At 44.4% G+C, this 23,650-nt stretch overlaps 1 protein-coding gene across 1 annotated transcript in view; it reads left to right on the top strand.

Moving 5' to 3' along the window:
* The first annotated feature begins 3,285 nt into the window (after nucleotides 1-3,285).
* Nucleotides 3,286-23,650, top strand: part of LOC126175620 (sialin-like) — a 97,887-nt gene continuing 77,522 nt past the window's right edge. Inside the window, exons 1-2 of the mRNA XM_049922504.1 lie at nucleotides 3,286-3,380; nucleotides 21,666-21,877. Of these exons, the coding sequence (XP_049778461.1) occupies nucleotides 3,353-3,380; nucleotides 21,666-21,877 (240 nt within the window). The 5' untranslated portion in view covers nucleotides 3,286-3,352. The remainder of the gene's footprint in view (nucleotides 3,381-21,665; nucleotides 21,878-23,650) is intronic.

Consider the following 23,650-nt stretch of genomic DNA (forward strand, 5'->3'; position numbering starts at 1 on the left):
ACCTGGATTTAACATTTCAACAAGACATCTTGGCCAGCAAGGTCGCCGGATCTCTCGCCGAATGAGAAACGTTTGGGGAATTGTGGGTGGGGCTCTTCAACCAGCTTGGGATTTTGACGATCTAACGCATCAGTTGGACAGGACTGACTCGCTATGAGGAGGACATCAAATAACTGTATGAATCAATGCCAAGCGAAATAAGTGCTTGCATAATGGCCAGACGTGGGCAACGTGTTATTGACTTGCTCAATTTGTGAAGATCTTTCTGATGAATAAATCGTCCAATTCTTCTGAAATTATAATCATTTGTCTCTACATTTACGTCAAACCTATCGATTTTCGTCTCATTCGGATAATCCATTCTTGGTAAGTCGTTTTTTTTTTTTTTTTTTTTTTTTGCCTTAGAATGTATTCAACGGTAGTTACTGTTTCCAGCAAATTGTCGTAATATTGCAGTTTTACGGTAGTGGATTTGATGTTCTATGTATGCGCAATGTATTACATTTCTTTACATTCAATATCAACTGCCAGCCCGTGCACAATTCATCAAAACCTCGCAGGTACTTGTGAAAATCGTTACTGTCTTCTGGTGTTGCTCTCTTCTTATAGACAACTGCATCACCTGCGAACAGCCTTTAAGAGCTTCCGGATCATTCTACTACATTATTTATATACAATGTAAACAGTAATGGTCCTAACAAGCTTCTTTGGGGTACTCCAGAAATTCCCTTTAGATCTGTCGATTTTCTTCCGTTAAGAGCGACATGTTGAGTTCTGTCTACGAGGAATTCTTGAATCAAGATGGAAATCTGGTCCGATATTGGTAAGGTAGTATTTTTTTCACTAAACTGCAGTGCGGGACAGTGTCAAAGGCCTTCCTGAAGTCAAGGAACACGTCATCAACCAGAGCGCTGTTGTCTACGGCGCTATGGATCTCGTGGAGGAACAGGGCGAATTGAGTTTCGCAAGATCTCTGATTGCGGAATCCATGTTGATTTTTATGGAGGATACTTTCATTCTCCAAAAACATCATAATTATTGAACATATAACATGTTCCATAATTCTACATTAGATTGAGGTCAACGATATAGGTCTATAATTGAGTTCATCTGCCTACAACCCACCTCGAAAACAGGAGTGAGCAGTGCTTTTTCCAGTCGCTAGGTTCCTTCGTTGCTCCAGTGACCTACGATAAGCTGCTGCTAGAAAGGGAGCAAGCTCTTTTGTGTAACCTCTGTAGAATCTTACAAGTATCTCATCTGGTCCTGATGTCTTTTCACTACAAAACGATTGTAGTTGCTTTGTCTGTTCAGCGATAAGTTACCTTAATATATATCATTTTGAAGTCTGAACAGCCTTTGAAAGGAGGGATCGTATTACGATCTTCCGCGGTGAAACTACACTACTGGCCATTAAAATGGCTACGACGATGACGTGCTACAAACACGAAATTTAACCGACAGGAAGAAGATGCTGTGATATACAAATGATTAGCTTTTCAGAGCATTCACACAAGGTTGGCGCCGGTGGCGACACCTACAACGTGCTGACATGAGGAAAGTTTCTAACCGATTTCTCATACACAAACAGCAGTTGAGCGGCGTTGCCTGGTGAAACGTTGTGATGCCTCGTGTAAGGAGGAGAAATGCGTACCATCATGTTTCCGACTTTGATAAAGGTCGGATTGTAGCCTATCGCGATTTCGGTTTATCGTATCGCGACATTGCTGCTCGCATTGGTCGAGATCCAATAACTGTTAGCAGTATATGGAATCGGTGGGTTCAGGAGGGTAATACGGAACGCCGTGCTAGATCCCAACGGCCTCGTATCACTAGCAGTCGAGATGACAGGCATCTTATCCACATGGCTGTAACGGATCGTGCAGCCACGTCTCGATCCCTGAGTCAACAGATGGGGACGTTTGCAAGACAACAACCATCTCCACGAACAGTTCGACGACGTTTGCAGCAGCATGGACTATCAGCTCGGAGACTGTGGCTGCGGTTACTCTTGACGCTGCATCACAGACAGGAGCACCTGCGACGGTGTACTCAACGATGAACCTCGGTGCATGAATGGCAAAACGTCATTTTTTCGGATGAATCCAGGTTCTGTTTACAGCATCATAATGGTCGCATCCGTGTTTGGCGACATCGCGGTGAACGCACATTGGAAGCGTGTATTCGTCATCGCCATACTGACATATCACCCGGCGTGATGGTATGGGGTGCCGTTGGTTACACGTCTCGGTCCCCTCTTCTTCGCATCGACGGCACTTTGAACAGTGAATGTTACATTTCAGATGTGTTACGACCCGTGGCTCCACCCTTCATTCGATCCCTGCGGAACCCTACATTTCAGCAGGATAACGCACGACCGCATGTTGCAGGTCCTGTACGGGCCTTTCTGGATACAGAAAATGTTCGACTGCTGCAGTGGCCAGCACATTCTCCAGATCTCTCACCAACTGAAAACGTCAGGTCAATGGTGGCCGAGCAACTGGCTCGTCACGATACGCCAGTCATTACTCTTGATGAACTGTGGTATCGTGTTGAAGTTGCATGGGCAGATGTACCTGTACATGCCATGCAAGCTCTGTTTGACACAATGTCCAGGCATATCAAGGCCGTTATTACGGCCAGAGGTGGTTGTTCTGGGTACTCGTTTCCCAGGATCTATGCACCCAAATTGCGTGAAAATGTTATCACATGTCAGTTCTAGTATAAGATATTTTGTCCCATGAATACCCGTTTATCACCTGCATTTCTTCTTGGTGTAGAAATTTTAAATGCCAGTAGTGTATTTGGAAAGACCGAATTCAGTATTCCGGCCGTTGAAGAGCGACTTACATAGCGTCGTTATTATTTGACATTGTGAATAGGGAGAAAGGCGACCTCTTACGTTAAAATGTGTGGATAAAAATCCTAAGTCGAGACTGCAAAAATTCCTTTGTTGATTAGTAGGTTCAGCTCATTGACGGGCCACTTTGACTCAGGAATTTTATCCACATATTTTACAAGGCGTTATACGGATATAGAATTCAGTCTCTTTAGCAGCATAACGAATGTCGTTTCCTGCGTGGTTCTGAACTGAACAAACCGACACAGTAAACAACAGGGTTCAGATTTTACCCTCTCTCAGAATGACGTGTGGTTTTCGAGATAAGTGACGTTGGTGTCAGAATGCATGTGCACCTCCCCACCCTACCTGCTTGCACCGCAGAATCAGGTGAGCGTGCAGATAAAAACAGGCGGCAGGAGGACGCTGTCTTGTTGAGTCAACGGCGCCGTCGGCTCCCGCACATCCGCTCCCTGCAGAGGAGCAGCGCAAGGGCACAAGGGAACAGCAACCATGGCGACAACACCTCAGGACAGCAGCGGTAAGTTCTCATGCAGCCGTTAAGCGGGGAGGAAGGTTAGCGTTTCACGTTAGATTAATAGCGTCATCGTCAGAGACAAAGAATCGGCCGTGACCTTGTTGAAGAAACCATCCTAACATTCATCTCTAGCTATTTAGCGAAACACGGAACGTCTAAATCAGATGATCGGACGGTGACTACACCCACCTCCGGAACATGTGTCAGCATTTCACTCAGTGTGTCACCTTGTTTTCTTCTAAATGGCGAGCACGGAGACGCCACTCTTAGAAATGTGGTACACTGACCTTGCTTGACGGGTGCCACAGAGCCAGGACTAACTTAGTCTGGGGGCTAATGACCATTGTAGTTGTGCGCCCTAAAACCACTAAAAAAAGAGCCAGGACGAACGTGTTGAGCGAATAGAAGGAAGACTTTGCTGAATATCTGGGCTGTGAGCAGCGTGAATTTTGTGGAAGACAACACAATAGTACATCTTGCGTCCCAGCAGGATGTGGTATCTTATCACACTGATAACGAAAATGCACCGCTAAATCCTTCATCAGACTTAACACTCCTGAAAAGGCAGAAATTGTTAACTATCTTCGGGCGATCGTGGCTGTGTTTTCATTTCTGGCCTCGAGTCTCTTTATTGTTTCTTAATACGAGAAGTTTTTCATTTGCAGCTCTTGTGAACAAAAAAAAAAGCAAAAAAAAAACAAAAAAAAAAAAAAACAAAAAAAACCGTAGGGCTCCTGTAACGATATTTCGTGAAGTAAGAATGATACCATGTGGCTCCGAACTTGAAACACGTATTCTGAAGGAAGCACGACAACAGCTGTGAACTGCATTCTATAAAAAGAAAGTGCGTTTAAAATTAGTTGCGACTTTTGACGTTTGGCTGAATAGAGGGGGACGTGACGCCATTGCCCAGGTAACACCAATGGCGAGCCTGTTTTCCCTACCACGCCGCCAGCGGTTTGGCTGGTGAAGTGCATAGGTTGCCACGCTATGAGTAAACAGTACCACGTGGTTTCACGCATCAGACGCATCGTCAGCTCTCGTTTAAAGTCGTATTTTCTGGCTTTGAACTGTTCTGTAGTCCTCGATATTGTGAACAAATGTTTTGTGTTGGCCTTGAATTAACAATAACAGTGCAGTACCTGAATACGAGATTTGCAATAAAGGTGCCGTCCAAGAACACGTTCACCGGCTGGGGAGATAACGTTCTGCTGCAAAACATTCCTCGGAATTCAAAAATAGTAGTGGACGCATAAAGCTCCAAAAATGCATTGGTGGAAAGTGGATAGTTTGCTCTGGATACAAAAAAATGTTCCGTGGTATAAAGTTTAGCAGGTATATGGCGAATTTAATGAAACTTGTAGTGTTGTACAAGCCGAAACTACACGCGTACCAGGTCGACGAACTGGCTAACGGTAAATGCCATAGTTTAATCAGGCTTCCTTTGAATCACGTTCATTTAAATCCGACTGACAGTATACGGGTCTAAGTGAAAAGTAATGTGGCAAAATACAACAAGAAGTTTACGCTCACCGAGACTGAAATGCTGACAAAAGAAGCCACTGCAAATGTTGCACGACGGGTCTGGTCTTGGGTTGTCAGCCATACCAATAAGGTAGTTGAGGAGACATTGATTCATGAAGTACTGTGACGAGTTTTGAGGAGTGCGTAACTTGTCTTGTCGCCATGTTAAAATCTACTTCTTTTGTTTGGAAATATTCATCTCACTAACATTCTAATGGAGCTGAAATTGCGAGAGAATCCTGAAATAGTGTGTGCACTAATAACTGAGTGCACGTCAAGTCAGTAGTTTATGAAATGACCCTTTCTCAGTATAAAAATAAACGTGTAACTTCTTCACTTACGTTGTTAAAAAACCCACAGCAGTTCTCCTTTCACATCTGTAGTCACTTGAATACAGCGGCAGATATGCAAGTTCCGCATATTAATCATATGGCAAAACACTCTCGTCTTTGCACGCTATCATTTGCCAAGATGTTGTTTCGATATCTCAAACCAATTATGAGACTGAGATACGAGGGATTTATAAACGCTTCATTCTCTCTTTTCCTTCTTCTTCTTCTTCTTCTTTTTTTTTTTTTAATTACCCCACAAGTTCGTGACAGAAGCGCTTTAATTAGATTCCATTTTCTCGAGATTGGAAACAGACAGCGAAGAGTCGTTCCAAGTTTAAAGAATAATTCAATGTACTATCTACATTTAATACGAGGCAACATGTAACCTAATCCACACCAAACACAAATTCATAGGGACATCTATTTTTCATTGCAAGCTAAGAATTTCTTGCAGTAGTTTACCTGCTATCGAAATATCACAATAACTAGCATCATTAACGAAGTGATAGGCGGATAGGCGGATCATCACGAAGCTGAAGAATTTAACTATAAGATGGGCGAGAATGAGAATTTATTACTAGGTTTTTTTGTTAAATCGTTTGAGAAAGATCGCAGATGGGCCGGCTCGCTGTTCACTCAGTCAAGCGAGCCTGCCAGGTTCCGCGCCGAGTAGCTCTGGCATTGTTGTAGAGTGGCCACCTGCTGACAAGCTCAGCACATGCTGGCAAATACGCTTCCCTCCACTCGCTCCGTAATGCACTGTCAAAAGTCGCAACTTATTTTAAGCGCATTATAGCTACAAATGGTTATGAAGATACATATGGGGAGGTACATGCCACGGTTGCTGCCGCCTGGGAAGTGGCCGGCTTGTAGGTAGCCTACGCTTGGCTGCACTGGATGGGTCACCACCCGGATCTGCCGAGTGCTGTTGGTAGGACCGTTGCTATTCACAATATACATAAATGACCTTGTGGATGACATCGGAAGTTCACTGAGGATTTTGCGGATGATGCTGTGGTACATCGAGAGGCTGTAACAATGGAAAATTGTACTGAAATGCAGGAGGATCTGCAGCGGTATGGCGCATGGTGCAGGGTATGGCAATTGAATCTCAATGTAGACAAGTGTAATGTGCTGCGAATACGTAGAAAGAAAGATCCCATATCATTTAGCTACAATATAGCAGGTCAGCAACTGGAAGCAGTTAATACCATAAATTATCTGGGAGTACGCATTAGGAGTGATTTAAAATGGAATGATCATATAAAGTTGATCATCGGTAAAGCAGATGCCAGACTGAGATTCATTGGAAGAATCCTAAGGAAATGCAATCCGAAAACAAAGGAAGTAGGTTACAGTGCGCTTGTTCGCCCACTGCTTGAATACTGCTCAGCAGTGTGGGATCCGTACCAGAAAGGGTTGATAGAAGAGATGGAGAAGATCCAACGGAGAGCAGCGCGCTTCGTTACAGGATCATTTAGTAATCGCGAAAGCGTTACGGAGATGATATATAAACTCCAGTGGAAGACTCTGCAGGAGAGACGCTCAGTAGCTCGGTACTGGCTTTTGTTGAAGTTTCGAGAACATACCTTCACCGAGGAGCCAAGCAGTATATTGCTCCCTCCTACGTATATCTCGCGAAGAGACCATGAGGATAAAATCAGAGAGATTAGAGCCCACACAGAGGCATACCGACAATCCTTCTTTCTTTCCACGAACAATACGAGACTGGAATAGAAGGGAGAATCGATAGAGGTACTCAAGGTACCCTCCGCCACACACCGTCAGGTGGCTTGCGAGGTATGGATGTAGATGTAGATGTTGGTAAGCGGAGTCCACTCAGCCCTCGTGAGGCCAATTGAGGAGCTACTTGATTGAGAAGTAGCGACTCCAGCCACGAAAACCGACAACTGCCAGGCGAGTGGTATGCTGACCACATGCCCCACCACCGAGCGAGGTGGCGCAGTGGTTAGCACAGTGGACTCGCATTCGGGAGGACGACGGTTCAATCCCGCGTCCGGCCATCCTGATTTAGGTTTTCCGTGATTTCCCTAAATCGCTCCAGGCAAATGCCAGGATGATTCCTTTGAAAGGGCACGGCCGAATTCCTTCGCCGTCCTTCCCTAATCCTATGAGACCGATGACCTCGCTGTTTGGTCTCATCCCCCAAACAACCCAACCCACATGCTCCACCGTATCCGCGTTCGGTGACGCCTAAGGGCTGAGGATGACCCAGCGGTCGGTCGGTACCGTTGGGCCTTCAACGCCTGCTCGGACTGTGTTTCATAGGTAGCCTACAGCTTTGTTGTTGGTTCCCTCATGGCAAGTTCCGGAACAGAGGAACTGCCGCCTGGATATCGTAATTACTTCGCTGTGCATTGACACTACAGAGACGGCCGCCATTGGGCAGAACTACGGTGTCTCGGTGTTGTGTAATAGGCTTATGTGAGGCAGTGTAGAACTTCAAACAATGCGGCGAAAGCCGGACGGCAGGCAGTTGTCGGGTAACTCACTCAGCTACTATTTGAGTTCTTTTTTTTGTGTATAGTGCTTTTGTGGAAAGTTCGACGTTGAAATCAACACAGACGAATTACTGCGCCGCAGTAAAGGCGTGTGCTGTGGGGCAAGACTACAGACATACACAAAGATAGCAACGCAACAACGAATGCTTAGAGAGAGGTATGTACAGCTTAAGTATGTACAGCTCTTAAACGAAGAATGTGAGTTCATAGGCACGGGAAAAAAGGACACATTGATTAGCTGCATATTTATTAACGTCGTCTACTCATTAGGTTCAGTCTACCACATAAAGCTCTGCCGCCTTTCCATCATTCAGACTCAATAATATTCTTTTGAAAGCTTCTGTTTCCGTCAAATTGTGATAGATATTGCTTTTCGCTACAAATAATCTCCGATACATTTAGTCTAGTGTTAGATGAAAAATGGAAGAAGGTGGGCAGAAATCGTCTTGCTTATTCAACAATATTGTGTACAGAGTTACTGTGTAGATCTAGAATATCTGAAAAAGGGATTAGACGATATTCTACGCATGCCATTTTAAGAAGCATTAAGTCTTGAAAGAAGGAGTTCTGGGAGGACGCATTCATCAGTTTCATGTGAGAGTATTGAACTGGGTACAAAATTTCAAAACCCAAAAACGCTTAGGCCTACCTGGTCAACTAGATACTCACATTCGTTCTCCGGAATGTCAACATTTTTACAACAGTTGCGAGAAATGCACCCTTTTCTGAAATTACGAGCGCCACAGCGTCTTCCTATAAAGGATGTTCACTTGAGGTTTACGAGCAAGAAGAAGATACTGACCCTATCAGCGCATCCCCATATACGAGGGTTGGAACTTTAATAGTGGTAACTATTTATTTACAGCTCGTACAAAATAGATACGTGTTCCAAAGTTTTACTGACCTTCAAAGTAGTCACCAGACTTGTGCATAACCCGTTGCCAGCGATGTGGAAGTCGTAGGATACTCTTAGCAGCGCCAGTTGTGTTGACAGTTCGAGCGGCACGGTCTATTGCCCGACGAATTTGTAGCAGTTCTCAAGCGAATGTCGTGAAATGTTTCCTTCAGTTTAGAAGTCGAGTTGAACTCACGAGGTCTTAAGTCAGGGGAGTGCAGTAGGTGGTATAGCACTTAGCAGCCCCTTCAGTGAAACAAATCAGAACAGCTTGCACTGTACGTGCTTGAGCATTGTCCTGCAAAATGATGGTCAGGTCCTGCAGAAAGTTTCATCACTTCTGTCTCTATGCTGTTCATTTTTGGAACACAACATACGACCAGCGAGACAGAAATGATGACACTTTATGCTGGACCTGACCATCATTTTGCAGGACAATGCTCAAGCACGTACAGTGCAAGCTGATACTGCTTTGTTTGACTGATGGGGCTGCTAAGTGCTATACCAATTACTGCACTCCCCTGACTTAAGCCCTCGTGAGTTCAACTAGATTTCTAAAGTGAAGGAAAAGGTGATAATAAAATCGAGCCAAGTTTACAATGAACTTGGCAGCATGAGCCCACTTATTATGGCGTTATACCCTCTATGGCCTGGATGCAAGCACTAATTCGGTTGCAAAGAGTGTCATAAAGCCGTTGTGTACTTGCCTGAGCCAAGCTAGCCCACAACTGTTGGAACTGGTCCATCATATTCCAGATGCTGTCATTGGGACGCAGTTGACGTCTGACGTAGACACATACGTTTTTCTCCGCGAAAAGCTGTGGGGATCTTGCTGCTGAAAGAAGTATCTCAGCACAACTCAGTTCATAGAGAAACGTTCCATTTGTAGATGACCACTATCCTGTTGAGAAATGGCACCATGGTACTATCGCATAAGAGCGCAAATGTCCGTAATGTACCGTTGTGCCCTTATAGTCCTCTCAGTCACTGACGGTCGTGACCTGAAGTCATACCCAAAGGCTCCCATGACTCCCGGAGTAACACTGCGGCACATCTCCAAAACACTGGAAGAATGAGACGTCTCTCCAGGATGCTGCCATAGTCGCCGATGATGATCATCTGAGATAGTGAAGACCTTTGTTTCATCGCTGGACACAATGCGACGTCATTCGTGAGCAGTACTTGCTTCCCAGTGACGGCACCACTGCAAACACAGCCATTTGTATTATGGCGCTAATGGCAGACTCACATGGCATATTTCTGCTATCTTCTATCAGTGGTCCGGATGACTCAGAATGTTGCAGAGAGTCCACTACTTCTTCTCGGACGACAGGTGTAGATGTGAATGAGTGTGATGTGCTTGGTGCAGAGTAAGGCGATCGTCCCTAGTGGGTCAGACGTGGTTGCTCGGAACCTTGGCTACAGGTATGCCTTCCCTAACATTCCTACGCAGTATAACATCGGGCCACTGGTCCGCCCCAGTAGCTGAGTGGTCAGCGTGACGGATTGCCGTCCTCCGGGCCGGGGTTCGATTCCCGGCTGGGTCGGAGATTTTCTCCGCTCAGGGACTGGGTGTTGTGTTGTGTTCATCATCATTTCATCCCCATCCGGCGTGCAGGTCGCCCAATGTGGCGCCGAATGTAATAAGACCTGCGCCAAGGCGGCCGGACCTGCCCCGCGGGGGGCCTCCCGGCCAATGACGCCAAACGCTCATCATCATCATCATCGGGCCACTTTCACAACCGAATGCCCCACGGAACTGGATATTGAACGAATCGACTAAGAAGCGGAGACCCACAATGAGGCCCCTTTTAAAATGTTTCATTTGATGATAATGCTATCTCACACGAGCACACGGCATATCCATATCCTTCACAGGAACCATTCAACGTTTGATGCTGTTCATAGTCCTTATACATTGACGTGATAAAAGTATACCTGCTAATCTCGTGTCGGACCCATTTTTCCCCGGAGTAGTGTACCAGCTCGATGCCACATGGACTCAACAGGTCATTGGAAGTCTCCTGCACAAATACTGAGCTAAGCTGCCTTTACAGCCGTCCATAATTGCGAAGTCTTACGAGTGCAGATTTTGTGCACGAACTGACCTCCCGATTATGTCCCATAAATGTTCGATGGGGAATGTCGGGGGATCTGGGTGGCCAAATCATTCGCTCGAACTGTCCAGGACCAATCGCGAGCAATTGTGGGCTGGTGCCGCGGCCAATGTCATCCATAAATATCGTTATTTGGGAACATGAAGTACATGAATGGCTGCAGATTGTCTCCACTTAGCCGAACATAACCAGGAGCCAGTGCATCCCATGTAAGCACAGCCCACACCATCATGGCGCTACCACCAGCTTGCACAATGCCTTGTTGACAATTTGGGTCTATGGCTTCGTGCGGTCTGCGCGTCCGCAGCTCGTGGTCGTGCGGTAGCGTCCTCCCTTCCCATGCCCCGTTTCCCGGGTTCGATTCCCGGCGGGATCAGGGATTTTCTCTGCCTCGTGATGACTGGGTGTTGTGTGATGTCCTTAGGTTAGTTAGGTTTAAGTAGTTCTAAGTTCTAGGGGACTGATGACCATAGATGTTAAGTCCCATAGTTCTCAGAGCCATTTGAACCATTTGCGGTCTGCGCGACGCTTGAACCCTATCATTACCTCTTACCAACTGAAATCGGGACTCATCTGACCAAGCCACGGTTTTCCGGTGGTCTAGGGTCTAATCGATAAAGAAAAGGCACTGTTAGAAAAGGCACTCGCGTCGGTCGTCTGCTGCAATAGTCCATTAACGCTAAACTTCGCTGCACTGTCCTAAAGGATACGTTCATCGTACGTCCCACATTGATTTCTGGGGCTATGTCAAGCAGTGTTACTTGCGTGTTAGCACTGACATCTCTACGCAAACGCCGCTGCTCTCGGTCGTTAAGTGAAGGACGTCGGACACTGCTTTGTCCGTCGTCAGAGGTATCGCCTGACGTTTGGTATTTTCAGCACACTCTTGACACTGTGGATATCAGAATACTGAATTCCCTAACGATTTCCGCGTTCAGAGTCTTTTAATCGCCGTAGAGTGGCCAGAATCACGTCGGGAACCTTCTCATATGAATCACCTGAGTACAAATGACAGCTCCGCCAGTGTATTGCCCTTTTATACCTTGCTGTACGGCTGCCATCTGTATATGTGCGTATTGCCACTTCATAACTTTTATCACTTCAATGTGTATTCCATCAAGCCTATTAACGACACTAAACACGAAAACATTAATGCACCCTGGTGGTCGTTCTGCCTGTCACAGAAATTGCAACTCTAATCATTTGTATACCTGCCAGTGGTCTGTACGTGTACGAAGTTACGCTGGCATCTGACCATATCATCTGGGTGCTTCGTAGATTTTGTGGGGCAGTGTTTTTCTTTCTGCGGCAGTTACTGGATTTCTGATAAGAGTTTTGACATTCTATGGTGGTTTAAAAACTTGTAATTTTTCGTTGAAAGTGATCATCCGTTCTACGCTGTAACACTTTCGCTGATATTATTGCTTACCTAATTAAATACAACAGGCACAGTTTCAAGATTTATAGAAAAAGATAACTTCCAGCACCACAATTTCTGCCACATCATGTCACCAAGATATACACAAGAAAGTTGTACGGAACACAGAGCAAACAAAATTCCGTTGAACAAAATAGGCAGGGAGAAGGAATTAGGCATCATTAAGGGACTTACAGTAGCTAATGATTTCCCCAACTCAATGATGTAGAAATAAAGTGCAAAAAAAGAAAGATCTTTGCTTTGTAGAAGAAATACCGTAACTAAATGTGTGACTATTCCAGTAAGAGTTTGGGCAATTTGTGCGCGTTCGCACAGACGAAGGTCAATGGCTGGGTAGCCTTTAACTATATATATACGAGGGCAGTTCAATAAGTTATGCAACACATTTTTTTTCTGAAACAGGGGTTGTTTTATTCAGCATTGAAATACACCAGGTTATTCCCCAATCTTTTAGCTACACAACACTATTTTTCAACGTAATCTCCTTTCAATGCTACGGCCTTACGCCACCTTGAAATGAGGGCCTGTATGCCTGCACGGTACCATTCCACTGGTCGATGTCGGAGCCAACGTCGTACTGCATCAATAACTTCTTCATCATCCGCGTAGTGCCTCCCACGGATTGCGTCCTTCATTGGGCCAAACATATGGAAATCCGACGGTGCGAGATCGGGGCTGTAGGGTGCATGAGGAAGAACAGTCCACTGAAGTTTTGTGAGCTCCTCTCGGGTGCGAAGACTTGTGTGAGGTCTTGCGTTGTCATGAAGAAGGAGAAGTTCGTTCAGATTTTTGTGCCTACGAACACGCTGAAGTCGTTTCTTCAATTTCTGAAGAGTAGCACAATACACTTCATAGTTGATCGTTTGACCATGGGGAAGGACATCGAACAGAATAACCCCTTCAGCGTCCCAGAAGACTGTAACCATGACTTCACCGGCTGAGGGTATGAATTTAAACTTTTTCTTGGTAGGGGAGTGGGTGTGGCGCCACTCCATTGATTGCCGTTTTGTTTCAGGTTCGAAGTGATGAACCCATGTTTCATCGCCTGTAACAATCTTTGACAAGAAATTGTCACCCTCAGCCACATGACGAGCAAGCAATTCCGCACAGATGGTTCTCCTTTGCTCTTTATGGTGTTCGGTTAGACAACGAGGGACCCAGCGGGAACAAACATTTGAATATCCCAACTGGTAAACAATTGTGAGAGCACTACCAACAGAGATGTCAAGTTGAGCACTGAGTTGTTTGATGGTGATCCGTCGATCATCTCGAACGAGTGTGTTCGCACGCTCCGCCATTGCAGGAGTCACAGCTGTGCACGGCCGGCCCGCACGCGGGAGATCAGACAGTCTTGCTTGGCCTTGCGGCGATGATGACACACGCTTTGCCCAACGACTCACCGTGCTTTTGTCCACTGCCAGATCACCGTAGACATTCTGCAAGCGCCTATGAATATCTGAGATGCCCTGGTTTTCCGCCAAAAGAAACTCGATCACTGCCCGTTGTTTGCAACGCACATCCGTTACAGACGTCATTTTAACAGCTCCGTACAGCACTGCCACCTGTCGGAAGTCAATGAAACTATACGAGACGAAGCGGGAATGTTTGAAAATATTCCACAAGAAATTTCCGGTTTTTTCAACCAAAATTGGCCGAGAAAAAAAAGTGTTGCATTACTTATTGAACTGCCCTCGTATATATAACACCGCAGTGTGCGCGAGTAATGAATGGATGGGCAAATATCTATTAGGTGCATTACGTATGTAGATTGTGGACAGTTGAGAAAGTGGGTCTCACGGGAAGCTTGCAAGGGATAAGTCCCTGCAGTTGCGCTCTTCATTTGTGTCCTCGGTGGCTGAGATGGACAGAGCGTCTGCCATGTAAGCAGGAGATCCCGGGTTCGAGTCCCGGTCGGGACACACATTTTCAGCTGCCCCCATCGAGGTATATCAACAACACCTGTCGGCATCTGAGGATTTCAATTAATTATCATTTATTCTAGAGAAGTTGCACGGTAATCAATGGTACCTGTTCTTTCGAGAACAGTTACTATTTTCATATATAGAGGGTGCTACATTGATAGTGACCGTGCCAAATATCTTATTAAATAAGTATCAAACGAAAAAACTACAAAGAACGAAACTCGTCTAGTTTGAAGGGGGAAAACAGATGGGCTATGATTGGCCCGCTAGATGGCGCTGCCATAGGTCAAACGGATGTCAACTGAGTTTTTTAAAATAGGAACCCCCATTTTTATTACATATGCGTGTAGTTCGTAAAGAAATATGAATGTTTCAGTTGGATCACTTTTTTCGCTTTGTGATAGATGGCGTTGTAATAGTCACAAACGTAGAAGTACGTGGTATCACGTAACAGTCCGCCAGTGCGGGCGGTATTTGCTTCGTGATACATTACCCGTGTTAAAACGGACCGGTAACCAATTGCGGAAAAGGTCGATATAGTGTGATGTATGGCTATTGTGATCAAAATGTCCAACGGGCGTGTGCTATGTATGCTGCTCGATATCCTGGACGACATCATCCAAGTGTCCGGACCGGTCGCCGGATAGTTACATTATTTAAGGTAACAGGAAGTGTTCAGCCACATGTGAAACGTCAACCACGACCTGCAACAAATGATGATGCCCAAGTAGGTGTTTTAGCTGCTGTCGCGGCTAACCCGCACATCAGTAGCAGACAAATTGCGCGAGATTCGGGAATCTCAAAAACGTCGGTGTTGAGAATGCTACATCAACATCGATTGCATCCGTACCGTATTTCTATGTACCAGGAATTGCATGGCGACGACTTTGAACGTCGTGTATAGTTCTGCCACTGGGCACAAGAGAAATTACGGGATGATGACAGATTTTTTGCACGCGTTCTATTTAGCGACGAAGCGTCATTCACCAACAGCGGTAACGGAAAATCCACGATGGCTGCGACAAGTGGTACATCAGCGACGTTGGCGGGTTACTGTATGGTGCGGCGTTATGGGAGAAAGGATAATTGGCCCCCATTTTATCGATGGCAATCTAAATGGTGCAATGTATGCTGATTTCCTTCGTAATTTTCTACCGGTCTTACTACAAGATGTTTCACTGCATGACAGAATTGCGATGTACTTCCAACATGATGGATGTCCAGCACATAGCCCGCGTGGCGTTGAAGCGGTATTGAATAGCATATTTCATGACAGGTGGATTGGTCGTCGAAGCACCATACCATGGCCCGTACGTTCACCGGATCTGACGTCACCGGATTTCTTTCTGTGGGGAAAGTTGAAGGATATTTGCTATCGTGATCCACCGACAACGTCTGACAACATGCGTCAGCGCATTGTCAATGCATGTGCGAACGTTACGGAAGGCGAACTATTCGCTTTTGAGAGGAATGTCGTTACACGTATTGCCAAATGCACTGAGGTTGACGGACATCATTTTGAGCATTTATTGCATTAATGTGGTATTTACAGGTAATCACTCTGTAACAGCATGCGCTCTCAGAAATGATAAGTGCACGAATGTACATGTATCACATTGGAACAACCGAAATAAAATGTTCAAACGTACCTACGTTCTGTATTTTAATTACAGCGCCATCGATGACAAAGCGAAAAAAGTGGTCCAACTAAAACATTCATATTTCTTTACGTACTACACGAATATGTAATAAAAATGGGGGTTCCTATTTAAAGAAACGCAGTTGATATCCGTTTGACCTATGGCATCGCCATCTAGCGGGCCAGCCATAGCGCCATCTGGTTTCCCCCTTCAAGCTAGACAAGTTTCGTTCTTTATAGTTTTTTCGTGAGATATTTGGCCCGGTCACGATCATTGGACCACCCTGTATACAATGGATTTAAAGGGGAGACGGAAATTTTTGTACACCACAAAAAAGGGGGAAACGTTCTTATTGATAAACTAAATAGTGAACAGTTAATTTTTTCAAACGTTCCTCCTGTATATAATAATTGTATCAGATTCCGCCGGCCGTGGTGGCCGAGAGGTTCTAGGCGCTACAGTGTGGAACCGCGCGACCGCTACGGTCGCAGGTTCGAATCCTGCCTCGGGCAAGGATGTGTGTGATGTCCTTAGGTTAGTTAGGTTTAAGATTTAAGTAGTTCTAAGTTCTAGGGGACTGATGACCTCAGAAGTTAAGTCCCATAGTGCTCAGAGCCTTTCTTTCTTTTTTTTTTTTTTTTTTTTTTGTAGCAGATTCCATAAATATGTCCACTTCCTCGTAGCCTCTACTCAATATTTGCAGCAAAATAGAATATAAAATGATATAAAATGTAATGGATAATATAAAAGTCAGTAACAGTCAGTAACGGTAAAACAAATTTGTAAGTGATAACTTTATGTAAATAATGGAATTCGCAGAAAATGTAACACCTCGGTCTACATTCAAACTCTTCACGACACTTTCAGCCAAATACCGCAGGTGCAATGAAGACCTTCCTGCGGTATTTTCGCTGGGACGGGTTTTATCATCCACCATACAGTCCGGACTTGGCTCCCTTTGACTCTCATTTCTTCACTCATATGAACCGCCGCGCGGAGTGGCCGCGTGGTTGAAGGCACCATGCACGGATTGGGCGGACCCTCCCGCCAGAGATTCGAGTCCTTTCTAGGGCACGGTTGTGAGTGTTGTTCTTAGCATAAGTTAGCTTAAGTAGTGTGTAAGCCAGGGACCGATGACCTCAGCATTTTAATCCCTTAGAAATTCACACACATTTGAAGATTTTCACATGAACCGCTGGCAATGTGGACAACATTCTTGCACAGACAACAACTTGCAGACCAGCCTAGGGAACAGGCAGCAGCCTTCTGTGACGAGGGTTTTGGAAAGTTGATACCATGCTGTCACAAAAAGTCTAAGTCGGAGTGACGACTATGTGCGGTATAACGAATCGATACCACCCACGGGCATCATAAAGTTGGCAACGGAATTGCAAGTTTCAGTCAGATGCCGATAGCGGTTGTACAGGATCTGGCGGACCCAACGGTGTGCACCCGCTGAACCACGCCTTCAGCAGGTATATAACATGAGCGCCGCCTGCCGCCGCAATATAGGTGGCCGGTGATAACCACATGCACACTCGCACTTGGAGCCTCTTCGCTACTTTACACTACGGAGACGCTGCCTGGTCGGGGCTCTGACACCATTAATAGGGCTTCAATATAGAGAGCCACATCCTTGTTGACATTGAGACGTGGACTCTATTTCTTACTGAGTTTTTTGTAATGAGTTTTCGTACGCTTAGAAAAATACAAGTTACTGTGTTAACTTGTTCGCTAAGCATTTCTGCTTCTGCCCAGCTTTCCTACAACAACAGTTCCCGCACCACTCTGTAGCCCGCCTCCGCTTAGCGTTGTGTACAAAGTCTTACACACCACTTGGTAGGGACATAGTTGGAAGATGTAGCTAAATGTTGCAAATAAAATACAGTTTTGATTTTTTCTATGGTATCTATTTGACGACAATAGCCCTTGTAGTAAAGAGATAGCAATGACACTTGCCATGTCATTTTATGCAAACTCTTCAAAATTCAAATGCGGCAACCTGTTGATGCTGCATAAATATTTTTGTTACTACTTTATCGACGTAAGTGTTTCCTTTTTATAACTTTAATAGCTTAGTGCTCTCTGTTTAGCTCGTGTAGGCTAGAGATGGGCAAAACTGTTCTTTTCATAGATTGAATCAGAACTGTTCACTCCCTGAAATGAATTAGCTCTTTTTCATGACTCACCACTCATTTACAATAGAAAATAAATGGAAGGTACATTGCCCTTTAAACTTGGTTTATTCCAGTACTATACCTGTATTATGATCTTATTTGATCCTATTTTGAAGTAACACAGATAATGAGTAAGAATTTTGTATTGTTTATTGAAATTTCCACGATATGACAAAGTTTTTGATTATTGATTTATTTTGCACTATCGTGGTTTTTTGGGTGCTCAGAAAATGTTGTAACTTGAGATTTACATTAACAATATATTTGGCTATAATGTATTAAAATTTCATTAACCTCATACAAATACATCGCAAGCCATATATTTTTAAAGTGAACGTTTCCTTCCGAAGACGCCTAAAATCGCAAAATCCGTACCAGAATAAGAAAAAAAAATATAAATTTGACTGTAAAACGAAAGTGCTGCACATAGCCTTACGCAGAATAAAACAATGAAAATATTGGTGTATCACATTTTGCGATACGTTTATCGGTTCGCTCGTAATTAAAGCGTAAATTCGAGTGTTCATAATAAAAATCCTATAGTAAGAGGAGTCATCAGGAACTAATCTAATCAGTTTAAACAAATAAAAATAAAATAAAAACAATTGATGTATACATAACATAATAATGTAATATACATAGCGGTATTACTACGAAGAACAATATCCAGTAGGGACGAACTCCGATGCAGAGGCGCTGAGTCAAGCAGGTCGAGCCGCGAGCTGTATTACTGCGTGAGCTAAGACCGCAGAGACCAGAGTGACACCTGAGTCGCTTTGCTCAACGCTCTGGCTAGAGTTGAGAATGGTGGGGTGAGCGTTGAGCGGGCGAGTCCCGAGGGTGGGGGGAGCGGTGAACTCACCCACTCCGAGACAAATCGTCCGTTCCCTTGTGAGCAGGTTGTTGCAAGTAGTTCCTATGTTATCCGCTAGATGGCTCTCTGTCCCGTTGCTTGCATCAACTGCCCAGAGGGCAGGACGTGCGACTGAAACGATCGCCAACAGAGTGCGATGTGAAGTTAAGCTGCGCCAGACACTGCACGCGGCAGACGACGCACAGAGACAGCACGGCATATGTGAAACACAAAATCCAATGGGGCACTGCACAATGCAGGCAGCCAAGGTAGAAGCAGGGCAGAGGCCGGCGCTGGCTGTGTTGTGTGGCGTGCACTGTGCACTGACCAGCAGAGGCGCTGCTGATATGCTCCGTCTCTCTCTCTCTCTCTCTCTCTCTCTCTCTCTCTCTCTGCCGTGGGAAACGTTTGGAGCTACCGTTCTTTTTTTCTGAATCACTGATTGTTCACTCCTTTGAAAGATTCAACTCTATGAATTAGTTCAAGAGCGGATCCCCCATCTCTAGTGTAGGCAGTATGGTCTGCACAGATTTTTTTATGTCTTTCTTTAGTCGAATTTTTATGTTGTTCACAAATTGCAGACTTTCTAAACTTTTCATGCTAAATACCAAAAGCCGAATGTCAAGATTCGAACGGTCCCTTCTTACGATGCTTACAGTATAAGATACATAACCTTTCCAAATTTAAAAAAAATGGTTCAAATGGCTCTGAGCACTATGGGACTTAACATATGTGGTCATCAGTCCCCTAGAATTAAAACTACTTAAACCTAACTAACCTAAGGACATCACACACATCCATGCCCGCGGCAGGATTCGAACCTGCGACTATAGCAGTCGCGCAGTTCCGGACTGCGCGCCTAGAACCGCTAGACCACCGCGGCCGGCTCCAAATTTCAGGTTTCTATCCTTAGCAGTTTGGGCTGGGCGATGATGATTCAGTGAATCAGTCCTCTTCAGTCCCTTAGAGGTTGAATTAAAATAAAAGAAAAAAAGAGAGAGAAAACAAATACTGGTTGTCATAGACATAGCTCTAACAATGCTTTCACAATGAAAAATTTTCATAAAAAATTTAATACCCCTCCCCTTACTTCACCCCTAAGGGGTTGAGTATCCAAAACAGTGTAATATGTATTTTTTATTTCTAACAGAAAATCCAAATACAAATTTTCATAGATTTATCTTCAAAAATGTTTGCGTCATGAAATAATTCCATAAAAATTTTCATCCCCTATTTCATCCCGTAGGGGCTGAATTTCCGAAAACTGTGAAACACGTATTTTTTTTATTTCTAAGTGAGACGTCAAATACAAATTTTCATAGATCTACCTTTAATAGTACTTTAATAGTTCTATGAAAACGATTTATTTTCAAAAAAATTTCATCCATTATTTTACCCCATAGGGGTCAAATTTAAAAACATACTGAGCCTCGTATTTATCTATTTCTGGTCGAGAGCCCAAATATCGATTCTAGTAGGTATACCTTCAAAATTGACTAAATGGTGGCATGTCATCAAAAAACTTTCATCACCTATTTCACCCCATTAGGGGTGGAATTTCGAAAGATCTCTTCTTAAACAACGTCTGCAGTATAAGATCAACACCTGTCCAAATTTCAAACTTCTATGCTTAGTGATTTGGGCTGGGCGATGATGAGTCGGTGGCTGAGTCAGTCAGACGGGAGACTGCTTTTTATGGATAGAGTTTAGAATAAGTCTTTACATGGCGTAAAGTTATTAGGCACTCTTTGGTGACATCTCAGAGATGCGTTTGTTTCTAGTAAATCAGCCAGTAATTTACCATCAGAGGGAAATGATGCGTGTAACCATCTCAGATGAATGAGAACTGGCAGTAAGCGTCGTCAAATAGATAGTGTTCTTACATCTCTTGTGTTCAGTCGTTTTTAACTAATCTTTTTTCCTTCTCCTGAACTTTCTGAAAAAAATGATTGTGTGGAATATGTAGTGCTTTTCCTTGAAATTATATATAATATGTCTGTTTTTCCGGACATGTCTTCTGTTTAGTACGTAGCTGCGCTGATCACTACACCATCCGGACACAGTAGTCATTGTAAACGTAGGGACTACCTTCGTACGCCTCCCGGCAGACCCAAATTGTCATCTTACCCACACACTACTGATGTAGTACCGTTTGCCCTTTACTCTCATTATTCGCAACATCTCGATGATCCCTGTAAGATTACGTGCGTGGTGTTCATCCTCACTGAGGTGCTCAATTGATCGTCCCCACCTTAATTATATATGTGGTGTCTGTTATTTCGAGGAGAGAAAGGATGGTCAATTGACCACTTCACTGTAGATGCACACCAAGCTCGAACTCTTACGGGAACTGAGGAAATGCCGCGAGGATAATGGGCAAGGGATAGTAGAACAGTAGTTTGTGGGTAAGTTGAGAATTTGGGTCTGACATGAGCCGTGCGGGGATTGTCCGTGTAGTTGCGATGACCACTGTGTCCGGATGGCGCAGTGGTCAGCACATCTGTTTAGTAAACGGGAGATCTTCCTTAGAATCCGGTCCGGCACAAATTTTCAACTTTCCCCATTGATTTAGGAGGAAAGTTCAATAATGATTCACTTCACAGCTGGGAAGTAGGAAACAGAAGGCTGAGCTCCAGTGACAACAAACACGGAGGAGATTTGAATCTCACTGGTGTCATGTAAAGTGTATGGTGTCACAGGATTGAGTTATTATAATTTTTATTGTTTGCCATTGATGTATGGGACACCTTGGCTTCAATAAAACTCTGTTACACAGTTACTAAATTCTTGCACTTTTGACGAGAGAGTCATCTCATGTTTGAACAATTGACAGAGGTGATTTGGACGACGGCGTGCCTGTGTCCTCAGGCCTGTGGAAGACGCGCTACACGATGGCGCTGCTGTGCCTGCTGGGGCTGACCTCCAGCCTGACAACACGCGTCAACCTGTCGGTGGCCATCGTGGACATGGTCAACGAGACGGCCGTGCGGGAGCGGGACTCCAACGGCAGCGCCCTCGTCTTCTTCGACCCTGACGCCTGTCCGGGGGAGCTGGCGGTCAGGGGTCCGGGTGGCCGCAAAGTGAGTGAGTCTCTCCCATGGTGAAAACTGTGTCTTGTTTTACCTTCAGAGGCTGCGAATGTAAGTAGCCTTATGAAATGACTTTAGAAGTTTTCCTAATAATGGTTGTAGGAGCCTTGGTACTGGCACACAAGTATTTAACAAGTCTTGCCATCCGGACACAGTGGTCATCGCAACTACACGGACAATCCCCGCACGGCTCATGTCAGACCCAAATTCTCAACTTACCCACAAACTACTGTTCTACTATCCCTTGCCCATTATCCTCGCGGCATTTCCTCAGTATTTAACAAGTCTTCTACTACTTTACTTGCTTTATTTGATAAGATCTCGGCAACTTCATTATTATCCCTTACTTAATCAATTAATTCAGTCATCATGTTCTGTCGATCCTATCTGGAAGAACCTTCAGGAATGTGGAACGAGTCGAGGTATACTCCATCAATCCAATAAGTTTCGAGACTGGATTAATAAAAAACCAGAGAAAAGATAAGATGGTAGCTTCAAACGCTTGAGGTGTTCTACGAGGCCTGTTCGGAAAGTAAGGTCGATCGGTCGCGAAATGGGAACCACAGTGAAAACCCAAAATGTTTTATTTGCAACAATTTACTACATCTTCCAGCTACTTCTCGATATAGTCGCCGCTCCGACTTAGACATTTGGCGTATCGTTGTACCAACTTTCCAGTACCCTCGTCATAGAAGGCAGCCGCCTGTGCTGTCCGCCAATTCCCTACTTTCATCTGCAATTCGTTGGCTGTGCCAAAACGTTGACTTCATAGCCATCGGTTCGTATGAGCAGAGATGAACGTCAGAGAGAGCCAAATCTGGCTGTATGGTGGGTGATCAAAATCTTCCCATCGAAAACGCTGCAGGGGCATCCTCATTGCCCCTGCAGTGTACAGCCAAGAATTATTGTGAAGGAAGAAATGAATAATAGTTACGTTATGTGGGCTCCATGAACGAAATCAGGCGAAATCTCACGGCAGGAACCCATACCTGACCGGAGACACTATTGTTCTAGGTATCCTTACGTGCTCACTGTGCGCTGAGAAATGAAAAGAGCGACGTGACGCGACCGATGGGCATACTAGACACAATACGTAACACATCTGTGCGTCGTCAGATTTCCATTGTCTTTTCCAATTCGCGAGTTATAGGACCTCTGAATAACCCTCGTACTAGTTTCTCCCCATTTGAGAACAACGCAGATTAGATTAGATTAGATTAGTTTTTCGTTCCATGGATCCGTGTTGAGGAGATCCTCGTGGATGTGGAACATGTCTTTTTTTTTTTTTTAAAGCTGAAATAACAATACTAATAGTATGAATATATACAATACATCATTTGTTTCTATTAAAAAATTCGTCAATGGAGTAGTAGGAGTTGGCCACTAGTAAGTCTTTCAGGCTCCTTTTAAACTGATCTTTATTTGTAACTAAATTTTTTATGTTTGCTGGCAAATTATTGAAGATGAGTGTTCCTGAGTCGTGGACCCTTTTTTGAACTACAGTAAGTGCTTTTAAGTCCTTGTGCAGATCATTTTTTTCCCTGGTATTGTATTTATGAACTGAGCTGTTTGTTGGAAAAAGAGATATATTATTTAGGACAAATTTCATTAAGGAGTAAATATACTGAGAGGCAGTAGTTAGTATATCCAGTTCTTTGAAGAGGTTTCTACAGGACGTTCTTGTATTTACCCCACTAATAATACGTATCACACGCTTTTAGAATCTGAAAACTTTTGTTTGACTTGAAGAGTTGCCCCAAAATA

Source organism: Schistocerca cancellata, chromosome 3 (assembly GCF_023864275.1).
Source record: "Schistocerca cancellata isolate TAMUIC-IGC-003103 chromosome 3, iqSchCanc2.1, whole genome shotgun sequence".
NCBI classification, from domain to species: Eukaryota; Metazoa; Arthropoda; class Insecta; order Orthoptera; family Acrididae; genus Schistocerca; species Schistocerca cancellata.